Genomic DNA, 20,730 nt, shown 5'->3' with positions numbered 1-20,730 from the left:
TAAAACAAAGCAACGGTTACCATTCATTTCAGTATAGCTTTCATTTAAATATGTTATTATGCCAAAGTATATCATACATTAAATTATAATCTGATGTCTCTAAACTAATAGAGTACAGATCTTAAACGCTGCTGATACTTGGTCTTTTTTTTTATTATTCATTAATAGAAACTGGTGTTCAGTCACACTACTGAATTAAAATTTGTTTATTTAAAGTTTTACATTTTTATAGCTTCATTTGAATAATAAAATGCATAGATAAAAGTAGGGATTAAAATAACACAGCTTAAAGAACAGTTAAATCAGGGGTTTAAATAGAACAATCTGTGCTGCTGCACTTGGCACTTGTGTCTCTAGCATGTACTTTATATCTTTAGCACACTGTTCTCATACATTATTGGTTTGTCCTTTGATGTATCATTGGAAAATCTTGGACTTTTCATATTACTGTAAGTGATTTTTGAGTTTGTTGCATACAGAAAATGGATAGGCCCAAACACAGTATTTTTTCAGATGATTAATTGAATGAATGAATAAGCCAACTAAGGATTCTGGGAAAATTAAATTTTTGAATTCTAGCCTTAGCTATGGGTAGTTATTTAATATACCATGCTTTTCTGAAAATAATACCTAGCTGAACAATTAGCTCTAATGCGTCTTTTGGAGCAAAAATTAATATAAGACCCGGTTAATATAATATAATATAATATAATATAATATAATATAATACTGGGTCTTATGTTAATTTTTGCTCCAAAAGACGCATTAGAGCTGATTGTCCGGCTAGGTCTTATTTTTGGGGAAACACGGTATAAGTCACAGGTTCAACAAAGAAACAGTAATGTAATTGGAAGTGTGAATGTTCACATATTAACTGAAATAAATGTATCAGGTACACATTCATCACCACACCACACTTTTTACCCTTGAACAAGTTATCAGATTTAGCAAATGAATGTACAGGACTCCCAATTAAACATGAATCTCAGATAAATAACAAAGTTTTTTTAGCACAACTATGTCATAAATACTGCATAGGTTACACTTATATGTAGGTTGAATAAAAATTATTCATTATTTATTTGGACTTCAAATTTAACTGTACATCTTGACTTTTACCTGGCAAACTTACCTGCAGGTATGTTAACCACTTACTACATACTAGACACATGGTAAGTGGTGGTGAGGTTATTGGTATTGTTAGTGTTGTTGTTAATGCTGATGATACTTCTGTGACTGGGAGAGGCAACACAGTGTAATTATTAAGAGTGGGAGCTCTGGAGTCAAACTGCCTATTCGAATCTCATTCCCCCACTAATAGTTTTGTGAACTTGAACATATTACTTAATATCTCAATTTTCCTATCTGTATAAGGGGATAACAGTAGTGCCTAATGGTGGGGCTGTTGTATGGATTAAATGAGTTAATACTGTGGTTTTGGGTGAACAATAGTTCCAATTTGCCCAGAACTGAGGGGTTTCCTGGGATATGAGACTTTTGAGAACAAAACACAGACAGGCCAGGACAAACTGAGACATGTAATTTATGGTTTTAGCTAGGGATTCTCAAACTCACAGAGAATACATAGCAGTTAGTGCTAAGTAATAACAGAAATGAAGTGTTAAAGGCATTGATTATATTCTGTATTTACTAGCTCCTGACTAAAATAATTGAACTGGTCATATTGAACTGGTATTTGTGGGAGGTTTGACGGAGGTTAAGGCATAACTCTTGTCTTCAAGAAGCTCAGGAGTGCAAACTTTAAACAATTAATTCCAGACAATCTGATAAGTAGGATAAACAAAAGTCCTTTGGGAATCTAGAGAAAGGCTCTAGCAAAGAGCGGAGAAGATTTAGAGAAGGTACTTAAACTGGGTACTGAGTGATGCCGAGGGGTTTTTCTGGGCAAAAGGAAAGAAGAGCATTTTAATATCTTCAGGCAGCAGGGCGATATGAAGTCACAGTATCTCCAGACAGGAGCAGGTATATTGGTACTGTCCGAACATGAGGGCATTGAGCAAACAGTGCAAAATGAGGCTGAAAGGGCAAGTGAGGGATCAAATGAAAAGGGCTTATATGGTTTTCTATTTATGTATTTGTTATTTTTGTATATAATGTAGGAAGATAAAATTTACATTAAATATGGAGAATGATGCAAAGGGAATGTATAGATAGAAAAGGTGGAAAAGGTAGTCAGGTTAGTATTCAGAATTCCTGATATGAGGTCATGTTAGGGGTCAGCTAAATTTTGACCTAACTTGTTTAAGCAACCAAAAGGAGAAGGAAGTAATGACATTTAATGAATATTTACTATGTGTCAAGCACTGTTCTGAACAGTACCAGTCTTCTGGTATCTTCAAACATCTTGAGTCTTGAAAATACTTTTCAAAAATCAGTTTAGCTTTAAAAATTAATCTTTATTTCATTAACTTCTTAACTCAAAAACCTAACTTTTCTTAAGCTTTTAAGTCCAATTTACATGTCTTACATTGTTTTTAAATGTAGCAAATTTTAACAATTGCTTTCAGAGTAGGGAATGTCTTTGATTAACGTCTTCTCAGAAACTTAATGCTCTTAAATATTTTGAACTTTTATAAATTTGTTATATTCAGTTTTCTTTTTAAATAGTTCAGTGTCTTGATAGATACATTTTTTTCTCATCTATTTAGTACATGATATTATAAATACGGTGTGCTGTTTACTCAAATGTTTCATATTATGGACTCAGTTTCTTAATCTTTTTCTTTAATTATTTTATTTTTAATATCAGTAAGTCCCATGCCATATACTTGACCTTATTATTATCACTGTTTATAAACTCTCCTTAGTTTCAGCTTCAGGTGTCTCAGTCCATACCCACCACCTCGTATTTTTCCACTGTCACTAGTACCCCAACACCTACAATCTTTTGTCCACACAGGCTCCTCTAACTCATCAGTTCCTTTTAATCTCCTTAATCCAGCTCATGTTCTCACTTCCCTCTTTATACGGTTAAATTTCATGGTTTAGCATTACTGTTTATCCCTTTCACATACCTTTAATTCCCTTGCCTCTCTTGCTTCATGATATGCTATGGTTAACAACATTTGTGGTTAAATCAAACTCTACTATTTCTTGAGTAAGGAGAAAAACAGAGAAGCATGCTGGCTCTCCCTATTTTAAATTTATAAGCAGTCATTTCAAATAAGCCCATCATGCTCAAATATCCAACACTTCTGCCCCTTTCAAAAGATGATCATGTGCCCTTCACTCTGCAAGCAACTACCATTACATTTACTCATCTGTTTCCATCTACTCTTCTTTTTTTCCTGTTACTATGTATGGGCTCTGTGTACTAATCTTGTGCCGTATATCCTAATCCATATTGTTACTCAATGACTTTGCAGCAGAAAATTTTCTACTTTCTCCTGTCTCATCAGTGTTACCCTCTTTATTTGATTTTATCCATCAGTATATTAAAAAGCTGTTATTTCTTCCATCCTAATAACAAATGAACAAAATTCCTCTCATGATAGCATTTTGCTCTTTCCCTTCCCAGCAAAACTCCTAAAATCACTGTTTTTGATATCTCTTTTTTCATTACCTCTTGAATCTGTTCCTATCAAGCTTTCATATCCACTCCACTGAAAATTGCTTTTTCAATGACTTCCATAGTGTTAACTCAGATCTCAGTGTTACTTGACTTAGCAGTACTTGATGAAATTGATATCACTTTTTTCATCTTGCAGGATTCCTTTCTCACTTGATTTATCTTTTACATTTCTGCTTCCTTTTCAGTCTTCTGTTTCTGCCTTATCTCTTTGAGTTTTAAATGTTGGCTTGATTGTTAAATATTTGAACTTTGCCTTTCTGTCTGTTCTTATTCTCCTATGACATTATCTATTCGTATGGTTTAGGCCTCATCTTTGTGTTTGTTGATCATTTTCTCTTTTTTGTCTGTAGTTCAGATAAAGATGTTTAGTACCGTTTTTTTCCCTGAAAATAAGACCTGGTCTTATATTAAGTTTTGCTCCAAAAGACACATTAGGGCTTATGTTCAGGGGATGTCATCCTGAAAAATCATGCTAAGGCCTATTTTATGGTTAGGTCTTATTTTCGGGGAAACACGGTAGTTGTTTCATATTTTATAGGTCCAAATTAATCTTGATATTTTTTTCCCACCCCTAGGAACATACTCTTCTGAAACTCTATTCTGTCAGTTGTTCAGGCAACAATCTTGGTATCTTCGTTTGTTTCTTTTATGCCTCTCATCTAACCCGTCATAAAATTCTGTTGGCTTTATTTTCAAATATAAATTGAGAATCCAACTGTTCTCACTCCTTTTACTCATTTTATTACTAAGCCACTACAATCTCTTATCTCAATTAATGCATTAGCCTCCAAACTGGTTTTCTTTTTCCTACTATTAATCTTATTTGATTGATTTGCAGTACAACAGTCAGAGTGATTCTATGAAAATATAAGCAAAATCATGTCTTTCATCTTCTTAGAACCCTCTAACAACTTCCTATCTCATTTAGATTAAAGCCAATATTCTCATAATGGCATATAAATTTTTATATAACTGGTCCCCACCTTCACCCTTTTCCCCTCTGACCTCGTTTCCTATTACTCTTCCCTTTGGGCAGGCTAATCCAGCCATACTGGCTACATTGTTTCCTCACTAACACCCAAACCCGCATTTTAATGCCTTTGCATGTTTTTCCCTCTTCCTAGCATCTTCTTCCTTTAGATACCTACAGAATCCATTTTTTTTTCACATCATTGAGTTCTTTTCCCAAATATTACCTTTAAATAAGGCATTTCATTCCTTCCTTATCTTAAAATTGCAACTTCCTGACCCTCATACTACTTATATCTCCTTAACTTTTTAAATTTTCTCCTGTCTCTTATCAACATCCTATAAGTATATATTATACGTCTTATTTCTTTTAAATGCTACATAAGGAAGGGCAGGAATTTTTGTCTGTTTTTATCCATTGCTACATCCTTGAAGACTACAACGTGACCTAACTCATGGAAAGTATTTAATACATATTTGTTTAATGAGTGAATTCTTCCTATGGAATAAAACCACAGATTTTGTAGATATGAGCCCGATGTCTGATTGGATTTTCTGTTTCACATGGTTGTCCAACTCTATGGTCCCAAATCTGATCATATTACATTAATTCTCACAACAGCCTTCTGAAAGTAAATATTGTTTTTTTCACTTTTAATGCCTGAAAAAGTTAATGCCTCACAAAAGTTAAGTACCTTGCTGAAAGTCAGACACCTAGTGAATAGTAGAACCAGAGTCTACATCCAGGTACAGTAAGTAGATCCTAATTATGAACTATTACCCTATGAGTTAAGAGTACCCACGTTTTCATATGTTAAAAACAAACTGGTTGCTTTGGAGAAACACATTTTACTGCTATTTATAATAAAATAAAATGTATACTGTGGGCTGTTACATATAGTATAAGATTAATGAATTTGGTCTTTATCTTATTGACATTGCAGAATCATGCTGTAGATGAAATAATAAACAACAGCATTACTAGTGAGGAACTAATGATGTCCTGACATAGGGTTTAGGTGGAGATGGAGAGGAGGGTACTGATGCATGCAACATTTTATAAGTGACTTGGCAGATACACAGGGTAATGGAGGACAGATACACAAATGAGTGGCTAGGAAAGTAAGTCAAATGATGAGTGATTAGATGAGCCTGAAGAACCGGCAGAGGACAGGAGAGAAGTTTCTGTTGGCACTGAACTCCAGGTTTAGTGTGAGTTAATAAAGTCAAAATGTGAAAGGGTTAAGACATTAGATTTCTGTGTTTAAAGCTTCAGATGAGGATCCATTCCTAGTGATGACAAGATTTAACATGTAGTCATGGAAAGGAGCTGCTGAAGTGTGAAGGAGCTAAAATTCATTGATGAAAAAGAATGTCAAGGGTTCTTGAAGCTCAGGTGTTTAGCTGAATCATGCATTTAGAAATGAAAACATCTAGACTGGTGAGAAGACATGGATGGTGAGAGACACTAGGAGTCGTGTCCCAAAAGTTTTCCCACTTACTTCCCATTTACCCTCAGATGAAATGTGCATGAATGGAATCACAGAGTTACAGATTTATGACCACTTATGTGATAATATACTTTGCGTGGGAAGAGCTAATTAAAATATTTCTAAGCTATTCTCCAACAAATGAAGTATCATCATTTAATTAAAAAAATAAAAAAAAGAAGAAAGGAAAATAGAAAGCAGAAGAAATATTTGTTAAGTCTAAAAACTGTACAAGGTATATTGCATAATTTTATGTCATTTCACTCTCCAAAAATCTCAATTCTTTCATTTATTGATTTATTCAACATGTATTTATTGAGTAACTGTAGGTGTTGGGTATTTTTGGTAAGTACTTATTCTGTTTTACAGATGAGGAAATGGAGGCTCAGAAAGTTTAAGTAAGTTGCCCAGGATCAAAAGAAGTGTGATGTTTCATAGCTGGGATCACCATTTACTTCAATATAAAACACCAAAAATAGTGACTACAGTGTCATCCAGAGGCTGGAGCACCAATTGGACCTAATTTTAATGTATGCACAGAAATAACTAATGATTTCTTCAGGACAGTCATTGCTAAAGATGTTGGATAAATAGCCAGTCTTCACTGGTCATTAATCAATTGTCAGATTGGAAGAAATTGCCGACTATGACCCTGAAAGTAAAGCCTAGATAAATGGTGTTATTATACCTCAAGAACAAATTATTGAACTGTAGTCACATGCTCAATAATAAGGCTTTTAATAAACATTTTACACCAAATGAATAAATCATTCAAGGTTTAAAAATTTGGCTAAATATTGGAAAAATCCAAGATAGCTACCAACCATATTTTCTTCCCCATTTCATGAAATGTTTCAGTGATTCCCTATGTTTTCTCAGATAGTCTACAGTGCTTTCCTGGTGTGGTAGGTTTAGCAACACTTTAGTGATCTGTTCTCTTGATGTTATAAAGAATTCTTTAAGTTCTTTGCTTTTTAAGTTCTCAACTTCTTGAGTGACTACAGTTTTGCATTTGCAGTTCACAATCACAACCCTTTAAAATAACCAAAGAAATGATGAAAATTTTTACTCATATTTTTTTTTTTTCTTCTCAATTGTGCTAGCAGACAGACGAGTGTTGTCAGTAGATAGATGTTGGCAGTTGAAATGTAAAAACATGTACCAACAGGCAATCTGTGAATGTTGCTGGATTCCTTTGCCTATTAAATTTCTCTGAAACTAAATGATACACATATTCCCAACTTTTTCTGACACTTAGAATGTTTCAACATACTTTTCTCAACAAGAAGCTGAACTAGTTCATAAAGTGATTTTTCTGTTCCCACTTCCGTCCACTTCATATTCCATTGTTAAACTTAAATTATAAATTTGAATTGGAATAAAATAAAGAAAGAACAATTATAGGAGTAAGGAGTTAAATGTCAAGAATCCAAGAACTGAATTCTATGTAATTATTAATTTGTGATATAACCTTAGGAACTGGAATTTGAGGGCTACTTCTTATGCTTTTAAATGATTCAAAAAATATATATCATTTGGTTGTGCCAAATACTGGGGCTACCAAAAAAATGTGTACACATGGCTTGTATTCATCTTTTGTTATTGGTATATACTGAGTATTACAATTTTAATACAGTTTTTTGCTTTCTTAAAATGTGTATACATTTCTTTCGCACCCTCTGTATATATTAAAGATCTTATTATACATGATTTCAATTTATTTTAGCAATAATTCTGTTAGGCATAATTATATATCTTTCATAGATTATGAAAATGATCAAGTACATTAAGTAATTTTTCCAAGACCATACAGCTAGTAGAGACCTGAGTTGGAATTTCTACTCAAGTTTGTTTTCCTCCAAACCCTGTTCCCTTAGTATTACATTATCCTGCCTTATATTGTTATTATTATATCTTTCATAATATTTAAATGGTTTGAAAGGTCACAGTGGATAGGGTATAGCAGCAAATTTTGGCTCTTCTACTTAGCAGATTTGTGTACTTAGTCTTTCTAAGTACTAATTCCTTCATCTGAAAAAAAAATGAGGATAATAGAGTTATTGTGAATTAGTGAAATAATATGAAAAACTGACTAGCACAGTACCTAGCATTAACTATATGTCTACCACAAGGCAACACTATCATGAGAAGAAAAAGTATTGAAAATGGAGAATTAGATGATTAGAATTCTTTAAATCAGAGTCTCAAGCAAGATACACCAAATTATTTGACATTCTATCAAGAGTGGTTGGTATATCAGACAGACTGTAAACTCTGAAGATAAGCACTACTTGTGCAAGCTGTTCACACATTATTGGTAAAAAATGAATCATACATGCCAAAACAAGTACAAGAATTCTAAGTTATTAAACATGACAAGGATTTGATTGAAATATCCAAGTCTTGATTTTGTTGCAATAAAAGCAACAGAGATGAGGTTTTTTTAGACAAGGAAAAATAAAGTCACTGTCTTTTCCTTGTAACTACAATAACTGTATCCAAATGAAATAGAAAATTGATTAGGAGGACAGCAACAAAATTTTGCTTTCAACCTTTTCAAAGAGCAATCTTTTGATGAGAAAAGATAAAAAAGTGAAACAAGGCCTGAAAATAAAGGCTTAGTCACTGACTAATACAAAACAAAACAAAAAAACTATGAATCCTCACAGTCCAGAAAAAAAAAAAAAAAGCAAAACTGGAGAACATAAGATTCAGCAAAATTCAGAGACTGTTCAGTAATTCCCCAATGTTCATAGTCTCAAAATAGAAACTTATGTTTTAAGAGAGAGTAAGTGGCGACTTGGCAAGGTCTCCCCATAAAATAGCCTTTCATTTTCAATCAGGGTTTTAAGAAACAGCCTAGTTAAGTCAGTATAAAGCCCCTCACAATGTGGATTCAGTGTTAACACCTGATTCCTCTTTAAAAACTTTTATTCTGGAGCATCGTAGTGCTCTGTAAGTCACTGAACTCAGCTCCCCTAATTCCAGAGAGCTAGGGGAGTCTATTTTTAAAAAAGAGCAAAACTGATTATCATAATACCAATGACCAACTATATGCATTTAGTATAATGGGATTTGTTCTGGTTGCCTGCTGTTTTCAGTACGGTAGTCAAGACAAGTTAACCTGTAGGCAGTACAAATACATGTGGTATGATTGCTTTTTAATTCATTCAACAAGTATTTGTTGAGTATCAATCATATGTACTATGTACAATGTTCTCTGTTAAGGATAAATGGTTAAGATAGAACTTCACAGTCAAGAAAGGGACCATAGGGTTTTACCTATATCACATCTATTCTTTGTTTCACACCTGAATAAAGAATATGACTTTGTTCAGATATCAAAACATTCAGGGAAGATGACCCATTTAGGGATAAATTCTGAATATTCTAAATCAATTGGGTAAGTCAATTCACCCGATTGCCGTTTGATCAGGTGATTGGTTCAGGATGACATGTGACCCCATTCTGGCAAATGATATATATGAAGTAAATTCTGATATGGGGTTTATAAGGACATTTTTCTTACTGGGAAAGGATGATCCCCTTTTATTTTGTTGCATGATGTCATGTATGGATATGATACCAACTGTGGCAGTATTCTTGTAGACATGATGTGAACTGGACAAAGTCAACACACTGAGGAGACAGAGTAGAAAGATACAAAGAAACTGGGTTATGATAAAATCAGTGAGCTCCTGCAATAATAAACTTGAACTACTTTGCTACTAAATTTCTTGTTATATGAGATAATTAATTTTTCATATCATTTAAGCCAGTTGAATCAGGATTTTCCGTCATTTGTAGCCCAAAATATTTTAGAGAAAAGGGAAATGGGGAAGTAACCAAAGATATGCAAATGCTAAGAACTATATTGGCAGTGTGTGCAGGGCAGAAGTCAGAGACATCTTCCAAGAAGATAAAATTTGAGCTGAGTCCTAAAGAACTCTGTAAACAATGGGACATCTGCATTTCAAGCAGAGGAAAATGCCATGTTCAAAGTCATCAGGGCATGAAAGACCTCTGAAAATTTGAGTTAACTCTTGAGAATAGGAAAGGCTATGTTTCATCTAGGAATCCATACAAAATAGGGGTGGGTGGTAGGTAGAGATGAGATCATGAAAATCTATTGCAAGGTCATATTAAGGAAGAATAGATTTTTATCTCATAATCTGTTAATTCTAAATCCTGTTATCAGGAAAGTGCTGACTGAAATTATGGAATTGTGCTAACTGGCTGTGGGTTACCCAGGAACTAGAGCCTACTTTATGAGTTAGAGATCCAGTTGTATTAAATAAAAATTATTCTGACAACAGTATGGAAGATGTATGGGCTGGAGACAGGTAGGAATAAAAGGGAAGGAAAACAATTAGGAGGTTGTTGCAATAGTCTAGGTAATACTGAAGGCTTAAGCTAAGGTGCTAGACATGGAAATAGGAAAAGAAACAAATTCAAGACGTATTTATGAGAAACAATAGTCAGGTCTTAAGGGCTTATTGAATCAGGAAAGTTATTGGGTAAGAATAATGCCTCTCAGATTTTCTGGGTGTCTTGGTAGTGGCTGTAAACTGGGACACTGCATATAAAAAAGGGCTGGGAATGGTGGGGTCAAAGATTAAAAGAGTAGAGGAATGCGTAATTCAATTTTGGACTTTTGAGCTGTGATACCAGTTACCTACAATAGCTACATAGATATCTTAATAATCAACCCTGCAGGTAAAATGGTTATAACATATACCTATAGGTTGAAACTCTTGGAAATATTTATAGAATTATTGGACAGAAGACATTTTTAAAAGATGTCTGTCAAAGTGATGATTTTTAATTAAGTGGTTAGGCAATAGTATTTTTGGCTGTTGAGACCAATTTTAGGTTTTAAGAAGAAAACCAATGAATATATGTAAAGGTGAGTGCTGGTTTTCCTTCCATGCTCTCTTCCTCTTCCACTTGATGGCCAAATTTCTTGAGTCATTGGTGTTTTGCTTCTGTATTTAGGTATAAACCTGGTCTACTTTCCTACACTCCCTTGAAGTTAGATGGGGCCTCGTTACTGACTTCTGACTTAAGAAATACTGGCAAAGTGGTGTGTGACCTCAAGCCCGTTGATGATGCTAAAATCAAAAAGACAAAAGATAACAAATGCTGGTTTGGATATGGAGAAAAGGGAACCATTGTGCACTGTTTGTTGGTGGAATTGTAAATTAGTAAGCCACTATGGAAAACAGTATGGAGAATCCCCCAAAATTAAAAATAGAACTACCGTATGATCTAGTAATTCCACTTTGGGAAATATATTCAAAGGGAATGAAAAAACTTAACTCAAAAAGATATCTGCACCCCCATGTTCATAACAACATTATTTGCAATAACCAAGACATGGAAACACCCTAAGTGTCCATTGATGGTCAAAGAATAAAGAAGTTATAGTGTGTGTGTGTGTGTGTGTGTGTGTGTGTGTGTGTGTATGATGGAATATTATTCAGCCATAAAAATGAGGAAATCTTACTTTTATTGACAACAGGGATGGACCTTGAAGGCATTATGCTAAGTGAAATAATTTAGACAGAGAAAAACAGATACTGTCTGACCTCACATATATGGAATCTAGAAACAAAAAAACAAAAACAAAAAAAACACACACAAATTTATAGAAAGAGATCAGACTTGCAGTTAGCAGAAGTAGAGGGTTGTGGGTAGGAAGGTGGTCAAAGATAAGTTAAGTACTAGGAACCTAAGGTACAATCTGATGACTGTAGTTAACACTGCTGTGTGATACACAGAAAAGTTGCTAAGAGAGCAAATCCTGAGATCTCATTAAAGGAGAATTTTTTTTTCTTTTCTTTTTATTGTAACTATATGAGATGGCAGATGTTAGGTGAACCTATTGTGGTAATCATTTCATAATATATTTAACTCAAACCATCATGCTGTATGTATTAAACTTATATAATGATAATATGTCAATTATCTATAAATAAAATCGGGGGTGGAAAAGACAAGGAAAAAAAGAGTCATGTGTGCTACTTCTGGACCTGGCACCTAAAAATACCTTTGACACGATGTTCTGACTCTCTCTTTTTATAATCTGGCTTCAGGGAATCCAGATGAGAACTCCAAATCTGGGTGTGTGTGTGTGTGGGGGGGGTGTGACTGAGCCATGAGACAGTAGACTGGCAAGTACCATCAATGTGCTGGTGTGTTCCAATTGTCTGTTACTAGTTTGGATCTTTCTCCTGCTCTTCAGGCTTCTACGGTCAGTTGCTTACTGAGTATTTTTACTTAGAAGGAGAGTAAAGATTGATTTTGCTTGCGTTTTATTATTGCCAAGTTCTTGTCTGGACTATAGAAATTTATTTTCTAACTCATTAACTTGATGAAATGGGCTGACTTGAATTTCATTAGCATATTGCTAGTTGCACAGTGTTTTTGAGAAAACTGAGACACCCTTGGTTTTATATAATGTGTATTAAAAATAAGTACAAACTGAATCTACTAAGTAAATTACTTAGTAATTGTTTTCTTATCAGTAATGGTCTAATAGTAAAACTCAGAGCAAATTTAGTTTTAAGTATGAATTAGTATCAATGAAAGAAAGATTCTGGAAAAAACCTATTGCTTCTTTCAAAACCCCTTCAAATATACAGTATTTTAGGGACTTACTGCATATACCTATTAATATTATAAAAGACAGCATTTGTGGGTCACACCAACACTTAATGGCAAAAATTTTGAGCTATTAGATATAAAGGTATCAATCTGGGATATTGTTTTTCCTTTAGTTTTGCTTTTAAGTTAGGGAAAAGCCACCACTTCAGTACTTGAAAGAGTATCTAATTATTGATAGAGAAAAACAAACATTTTATGAATTCAAGTTGCATTTTTTTTAGAAGTCGATATTGAATTGGAAAAAGACCTGAATTAGGCATGAGATGTCATGAAAAAAATATTTTAATCTCAAGTCTTTAACCAGCTAGATGGTTGCCGTTGGATGAATCACTTGTTGAAATCCCTTTCTGGGAGAAAAGGGGTTATAGCAGATGATTTTGAAGGCTCCATTTGACTCCCCAGTCCTGTAACTCTATGAATATATGTTAGTCTATTCATTTTGGAAGCCAAATTCAAATATTATTAGAAGACAAAGATGATTTCTTAACAGAATGCGTTTTTGTTGACCATAGTTTTAGTTGGCTAGAGCAAAGTTGGTCTCATGGAGAAACAATGAAAATTAAGCAATACAATGCTGATTTTTCAAGGCCTTAACCCAAATCTCTAGCATAAACTATGACAGAGGGGACTGATATTATTATAGGAAAACCAGATTTCTATCTAAGGAAACGGTGATATAATTGCACGTGGCTATTATAATGAAAAATTGCTAGAAGAGTGGATTAGGAAGTTCAGTTCCCAAAGGCCAGATATGGTCCAAGTTCAACATTAGAGGTCAGTACACATACACAAAATGTTCATTTTTATAACTCTTCACTTTTTTAAAAACAAAATAAAAAGAAATGGAGGGAAAATCATTTAAACTCGGAATAAATTTAAGGTGTAGCTCTGTTCCTGGCTTTTGCATGGATTCGTGGTGGAACTTGGTATCATAGTCTTTTTTCATGTGTATTTAATAGGCATAATAACACTTAAATGATATTCAAAAATTAATTTAAAAACTGTACTCTGTTTTAAAAAATAATTTTTTTAAAGAGACTTCATAAAACCTCCACCAAATAAACTAGACATGAAACAGACAAAAACAACTGTTCCCATATTATGCCTTAACTAGAAAGCTGTGTTAACGGATTTTACATATTACTATGTAAAAGGTAAACTTTCTTACAAATATCCATCACCTTTTTTCAGGTTGATAGGGTAGAGAACAGCTATTATTAGTTTATCAAATTGCTTATTGTACTGATTTCATCTGGTGTATACTTTTCTGAGAACAACAGGGTGAAAGATAATTACAACAGATCCATATTAAATGACAGCAAGACATATCTTTCTGTTACAAAAAAGTGAAACAATAATATATTATTTATTACATTGTAAAGGTAAAAAGGTGAATTAGTAGCAACTCAATGATTCTAGAAGGTAAAGGACTGAGACTTTAAACCCTCTTATTGATTCTGCATCCTGCATGCTCTATTACACTGCAATAACTCCCTCAAGTTCAGCTCTTTACTCTTTCTTCAGGGAGTGTTTCAGACATCAAAGCAGAGCGGGCATTTATCTCCTTTGTGCATTCATTTGTATGCCTTTATCAGTATTTAACTCTGACAGAATGGGAGCACACATCTAAAGTTTTTTATTTACTTGATGGCCAGTCTTGCCTTTCTGCTTAGAAGTTGTATTTGGGACAAGTCATCGGCAAAACCTATAAAATGGATAGAATTTGTTGTCAGTTCTCTCTCTCTACTCCATCACTGTCACATAGCCTCTCTCCTGCTGCCTGGATGCTAATGTGTGGTTAGCCTGTGAGCTTATTTAGGCAAGGACCATTCTGTTTTATCTCAATAGTTCAACAGTGCCTAGCATCGTAATGTTAGTCACATAAATGAACAGATGATAAACTAATTCATCATAAGAATTATATATATATATATATATATATATATATATATATATATATATATATATATATATATATATGTATGTATTCACATTAGAAAAGTACTTATGGGAGGGAAATAGAAGTCCTTCACTCATGACAGAATTTCAGGCACCAGCGGTAGATATACTTAAGAGACGGACATGTGTGACCTCAAATCATATGATGCAAAATTTTCACATTATTTTTCTTTATTTAGAGCCGTCCCTGATTTGTGAAATTGACCCCAAATTCTAGATTAAAAAAAAAAAAAAAAGTCAGGGTAGATTGTTTAGCAAATGAATGGGCAGATTTTGTATGATCTCAATTTTTATGGGCAGTGTAGTAAAGCTTGTAGAATATGGTCCTTTAATACCATGTGCCATTCTGGAGAGATCCCCTGGTACCAGAGATGTTGGCTTAATTCATTCTGTGGGTCTCCCAACTGGTCCAGCACGCACTGCTGCATCAGCTTACTTTTCAGGCACTTAGTTCTGATGCAGGTTAGTCCCTCACTTCTGCTCCACTTTCCCTCCAGTCCAGTTGACTTCACTAGTGATATCCATTGCCTCGTACCTGACTGGGCCAATCTCCAGGATTTGCTCTAGCCTTGCCAGCCCTGGTTTGGCATCAAGCCCCACTGACTTATGCCAAACAGCCCTCAAGCTCAAGCAGCCCTCTTCTGCCCCCTTCTGTCACAAGTCTGCATCTGCACAGCTCAGCTCCGGCAACAATCTCATTCATTCATTCATTCATTCATTCATTCATTCAATAGCAATTTTTTGACTAGCTGTTAAATGCCAAGTGTTGTACTAGGTGCTTGTGATATATCAGTGAATAAAACAGAAAAAAAAATGCTGTACTTATAAAGCTTACAAATGAGAGCTTCATCTCAATCCATCCCCACACTTTGAAGGAAACACTTTCAGATTTTTGTAGCACATGCCTTAACCATGTAGCACATGCTTACCATGTTTCCCCGAAAATAAGACCTAGCCATACCATCAGCTCTAATGAGTCTTTTGGAGCAAAAGTTAATATAAGACCCGGTCTTATTTTACTATAATATAAGACCAGGTATAATAATAATATAATACAACATAATGTAATATAATATAGTATAATACTGGGTCTTATATTAATGTTTGCTCCAAAAGACGCATTAGAGCTAATGATATGGCTAGGTCTTATTTTCGGGGAAATAAGTATAACTGTGGTTAAAACACGGTAAAACCATGATATAAAATGGTTCCCTACCATACAGATTGTGATTCAAATTGGCTCTCTTTTGGAACTCACTCAATTGGACTTAGTGTTAGGAGCATGAAAGACTGAAATATTGCTGTTCCATTTATGATATGTCTCAAAGTATACTGCTGCTCCAATTTAAAAAACAACAATAACACGTATTTAAATTCTTTATCTTCAATAAAGAAATGCTTAGCTAGGTCAGTTTCCGTAGAAGAGACTATGAGACAGGAATTTAGGTGTCTGTGATTTACTGAAGGAGTGTTCTGCAGGAAAAATCCCCTGAGGAAATAGAGTAAGCATTATAGGGAATAGAGTTAACAAGGACAAGGTCAAAGTCAAGTCTAGGCTTGATCTGATGAGAGGGGAGGCTCTGGTATGTAAATTACTGCACCTTTGAGATTCCCCATCTCCCAGGCCAGATTCCTGTGTTAGCACGGAACAATACTCCAGAGAAGAGGCAGTTGTCAGTGAGCAGTCAGTACTCACAGAAGCTGCCAGAGGGTGCACCACCCAGGCAAAGAGCTTCTAGCAGAGGCACCAACAGCATCTTTGAGAGTGTACTGTATGGGATTCCTGGCATGTGAAAATATTGATGGCCTTAAAGAAATATCTATGGAGTCATGACTTTGAAAACTTTTTACTTTTTTCAATATCTCCTAAATTCCAGTAAATGGTGGGGTGGGATTAATATGCTGAAGAATGTGACATGATTGCTATCATTAACCAATACATGGACTAAGAGTGGAAGTAGTCAGAAAGCTAGAAGTGCTCAGGTAGTGTGACGTGACAACTGGCAGAACCATGGAGAGTACATTCTGGGATACAACGTGGGAGCAGAACTCGCTCAACCCAGATGGTGGCTGGGGAGACGGTCAGGGAAAGCTTCTGTATGATGTGACATCACAGCCAGTCTAGTCAGGGTCCTTCATAAAATCCTTTGCTTGTTATATAATTTCCTGTGGTTGCCATAATAAATTGCCACAAACTGATAGTTTAAACAACAGAAATTTATTCTCACAGTGCTGGAGACCAGAAGTCTGAAATCAAAATAAGGCTGTGCTTCCTTTCAAGGTTCTAAGGCAGAATCTTTTTTTTTTTTTTTTTTTTTTTTTTGCCTCTCCCAGCTTCTGATGACTGGACATTTCTTAGCTTCCAGCTGAATCACTTCAATCAATGCCTCCTTCTCACATGGCCTTTGTGTATGTGTGCGTGTGTGCATGTGTGTCTGTGTTCTCCTCTTCTGTGTCTTATAAGAACATTTATCAATGGATTTAGGACCCACCCTGATAATCTAGGTTGACCTAATCTCAAAATCTTCAATTTAATTACATCTTCAAAGACTCTTTTTCCGCATAAGTTCGTATTTACAGGTTCTTGGCATTAGGATGTGGATATATATTTTGGAGTCCTCCATTCAGCCCAGTATCTCACTATCAGTTAAATAGTTTCCTATCCAAAATGGCAAGGAGCAGTGAGTTTAAGCTTCTATAATTAATTGCTATATGATGGGGAGAGGGGCCTCCAAGGTATGAACCCAAAACATTATGGTTCCCAATTATAGCCACCTTTTAGGAAGCCAATTGGAATTGAAGACTTTTAAAGCTTCCAAATCCAAAGCTTATTATTAACCCCCCTTCTGCGAAAAATAAGGGCTACTCATCTTACAGTCACCCTTCTGGTGGAGGGGACTTGTGGTAATTCCAAGTCAACTTCTCTTTTCAGGAAGACCACACAGTGCTTCCAAGCAATTATTCGGTTTTCTGTCTAAGCCAATTTATTCATAATTCAGTATCTAATGAGGCAAGCTTCTGATCAGAGGTAGTGACAGGTGGAAGCAGTGGATGGTGGGAGAGTTATTTAGGAGGTGTAGAGTTATGGGGCTTGGTAAATAATTAGGCATGTTTGTGAGAAACAGGGAAGATCCAGAGAAGACTGCAAGGCCTGGGAGAGCAGGTCAAGATGCTGAGGTTAGTGTTAAATATGTTGAATCTGAGGAAGCAGTAGCTTCTCCAAGTGGAAAAAAAAAATTATTAAACTGATGGCTGATGGATTTCCAACTTTTTAAGTTATTATTACAGAACACTGCTTTTTAAAAAATTATTATTAAGGAAAGATACAATGAGAGGTTTTAAAAGTGTGTCATGGGGAGTTTGAGCTGCATTCTTAACGTTTTAACTCAACATTCTACACATAAATATTCCCTAACTATGGTGGTAGGTACCAGCTATTTTTTTTTTAAACTTGAAGACATGTTTTAAATATAAGTAATATTATTTCATGTTTAGTATATTTTGCCCGATTCTTAATTTTTATTTAAGTTTTAAAATGATGTAGGGATTTTAATCTCTCCCTCTAGTTTCGTATTCCTTTTTCATATTCTCACCAATTAAGTACTCAAAAACAAGTGATCCATTTATAATTTATATGATTTTCTATTCCTTCCATCTTATTCTCTTCCTAAATCAGTGAGAGGAGAAATGAGCTTTGTTATTGGTCTTTCTGTTTTTTATAAGGGTGAGAATTATACTTACAAGGACTGTCCTTCCAACTTCTTTGGAAACAGTGACATAATTATAATTATTGTGAGCTTGCAAGTATGACATTGATTTACAACTTTGTTTGCACTCATTGTTGGCTTTCAGATGACTCCACTTCTCACACCATTTTAGCAGATGAAGGACTTACTAAGGTAGCACAAGTATTATAACAATCAATGTGTAAGGATAAGACCTTGATACTTTATTCTATTTTTAAGATATATTTTTAAAATTACGTTTTTTATATACTTTTATATTATATATTTATTTCAAATTTTAAATCAATGTTGTTATCTGGTCAAGTTACTTTTTAATATGCTTTCATTTTAATGAACACATGTGAACAAAAAGTGAAGAGTAAAGTTTAGGAGAAATAACCATTGAGTTTAATGGACTCTTAGTTTTAATGTGATAGCCAAACATCACCAAATAGTCTCACATAACTTCCTTTAGCTCCACAGTAGCTGAATGAAAAACTAAAGGGAATAAGACTTCATTCAGAGCTTCATAAGAGAGTCCATTCAGTGAAGGACCCATTGCTAGTCAATGTATCTGATGCCTCATTATACTGACATATTAGCGAAAAATGTTCTGCTTTTTATATTAGGCATTTAAAATGAAAATGAACATCCAACCAAACATGTGCCTGACAATTCCTTGTATCTCTACTTTGCTGTGAAACACCTGATTCATTTTCATAGGAAGAGTGATGTCAACATGAGTAATGTTTTCTGAAGCAGAAAAAAATGATACTGAAAAATGACATTGACTTCCCTTTTTTTGTTGTTAAAGTTCTTCACTAGCAACTGAAGCCAGTAGATGATGCCTTACATACATACATAATTGAGGACAAAATACAGACCCAATTTTATCCTTAGGTCACTGACACTTGTAACTGTTAAATTTTTCACTATGAAATTGAATCTACAAAGTTAGTAATGAAAGAAAGGGTAGGATGAACAGCATCCAAAGAACATGATGTTTGATAGATCAAGAGGATAGATGATGGGAGAAATTCTAATATTTCTAAAATAAGTTTATTTCTCCAATAATAATACTCCAAATTTATGCTTGAGGAAAAGTTTAGTGCCCTAAGAATTTTCAACAGGAAGAGTATATATTGACCTTTTGATTCCATTGCTTATAACTAATACTGTACAGAAACTGATTTTAAAACACACAATTTTCCAAAACACCAAAACATACACAATCTTATAACTAGATTTTATATTGAAATCTTCAATTAGTAGATATGACCTTTGATTTAAAGCTATAGGAGAGGTATCATCCAGATTTAAAATTCATAGCGGATTTAAACAGCAGCAACAGTACAAAAGGAAGATTTTGAAGATGACAGTTACATTATACACATACGTAAAAATAATGTTGACAAAGAATCTCAAATTTGGCTTAATTTTAAGTGGAGGTTTATATCAATTACAAGGCAAAGGAATCTTCTGACTTCTTTTAAATCTGCCCACAGAAAGAAGCTGACAATAAAAAAGGCATCCTATCTTATCTTAGTTAAACTTACCAGTAAAGACGATGGGCAATCTGGATGCTTTTCAATGAACGGTGTATTAGGAGTTGCACTAGAGGACTTTCAAGGTCCCATTCAAACTTGACAGCCTGAAGTAAGAGATATAATTACTTAACTCTTTTCTTTCTCAGTAACAAACTTATAGCAGGATACAGAGGGACTTAAGAGGCTTGAGAAAACCCAAGGAAAACAGCATAAATATTTTAACAAAATGTCAATAATGTATTTTGATAGCTTTATTAGCTGGTACATAACTAATAACAGAGCTCACACAGATCACAGAATTTAGATTTGTGCAGTCTTGTTTCCTTTCCTTACTTATGCTTTAGTGTCACAGGATAATAAAAAAGAGCAGGTGGCTGGTAGAATTCAACCAGGCCTAGGAGGAGAGTCCTAGCACAAAAATATAATATCATGAACAGTGTTCTGGATATAAAAATTGCATTATTAAACAATAGATATTTCTGCCCTTTTGGAGATGAAATTAATGCACACCCACAGCCTTAACTGAAATCACCAACTGTATCAGTATTAGCCTGCAGATCTTAAGATTTACTTACAGGTTTCAAAGCTGATTGTTGCCACCATAACCCACATATTCCCAAATCCTTTCCCTCATCTCCACTGTGAGCAACTGTCCTAAGGTTTTCCAGGATACCCAACCTGGTGTAAAACACAGAACGCGATGGCAGCCCCTGATATCCTTAGAGACCTAATTCCAACCTCCACCTGCACTCAGCAGGGGCTTCACTCCCAGCAGTCAGTAC

At 34.6% G+C, this 20,730-nt stretch overlaps 1 protein-coding gene across 2 annotated transcripts in view; it reads right to left on the bottom strand.

The window, feature by feature from the left end:
• The window catches only part of PIK3C2G (phosphatidylinositol-4-phosphate 3-kinase catalytic subunit type 2 gamma), a 276,739-nt gene that overhangs the window by 138,388 nt on the left and 117,621 nt on the right, over positions 1–20,730 (bottom strand). For both annotated transcript variants that reach the window (XM_088798218.1, XM_088798212.1), the window contains exon 20: positions 19,958–20,052. In XM_088798218.1, coding sequence (XP_088654344.1) covers positions 19,958–20,052 — 95 coding nt within the window. The remainder of the gene's footprint in view (positions 1–19,957; positions 20,053–20,730) is intronic.

Source organism: Rhinolophus sinicus, chromosome 1, assembly GCF_057876585.1.
Source record: "Rhinolophus sinicus isolate RSI-liver-muscle chromosome 1, RSI-T2T, whole genome shotgun sequence".
Lineage (NCBI taxonomy): Eukaryota > Metazoa > Chordata > Mammalia > Chiroptera > Rhinolophidae > Rhinolophus > Rhinolophus sinicus.
The sequence above is the reverse complement of the archived record's forward strand: the minus strand, read 5'-3'. Positions and strand labels throughout refer to the sequence as shown.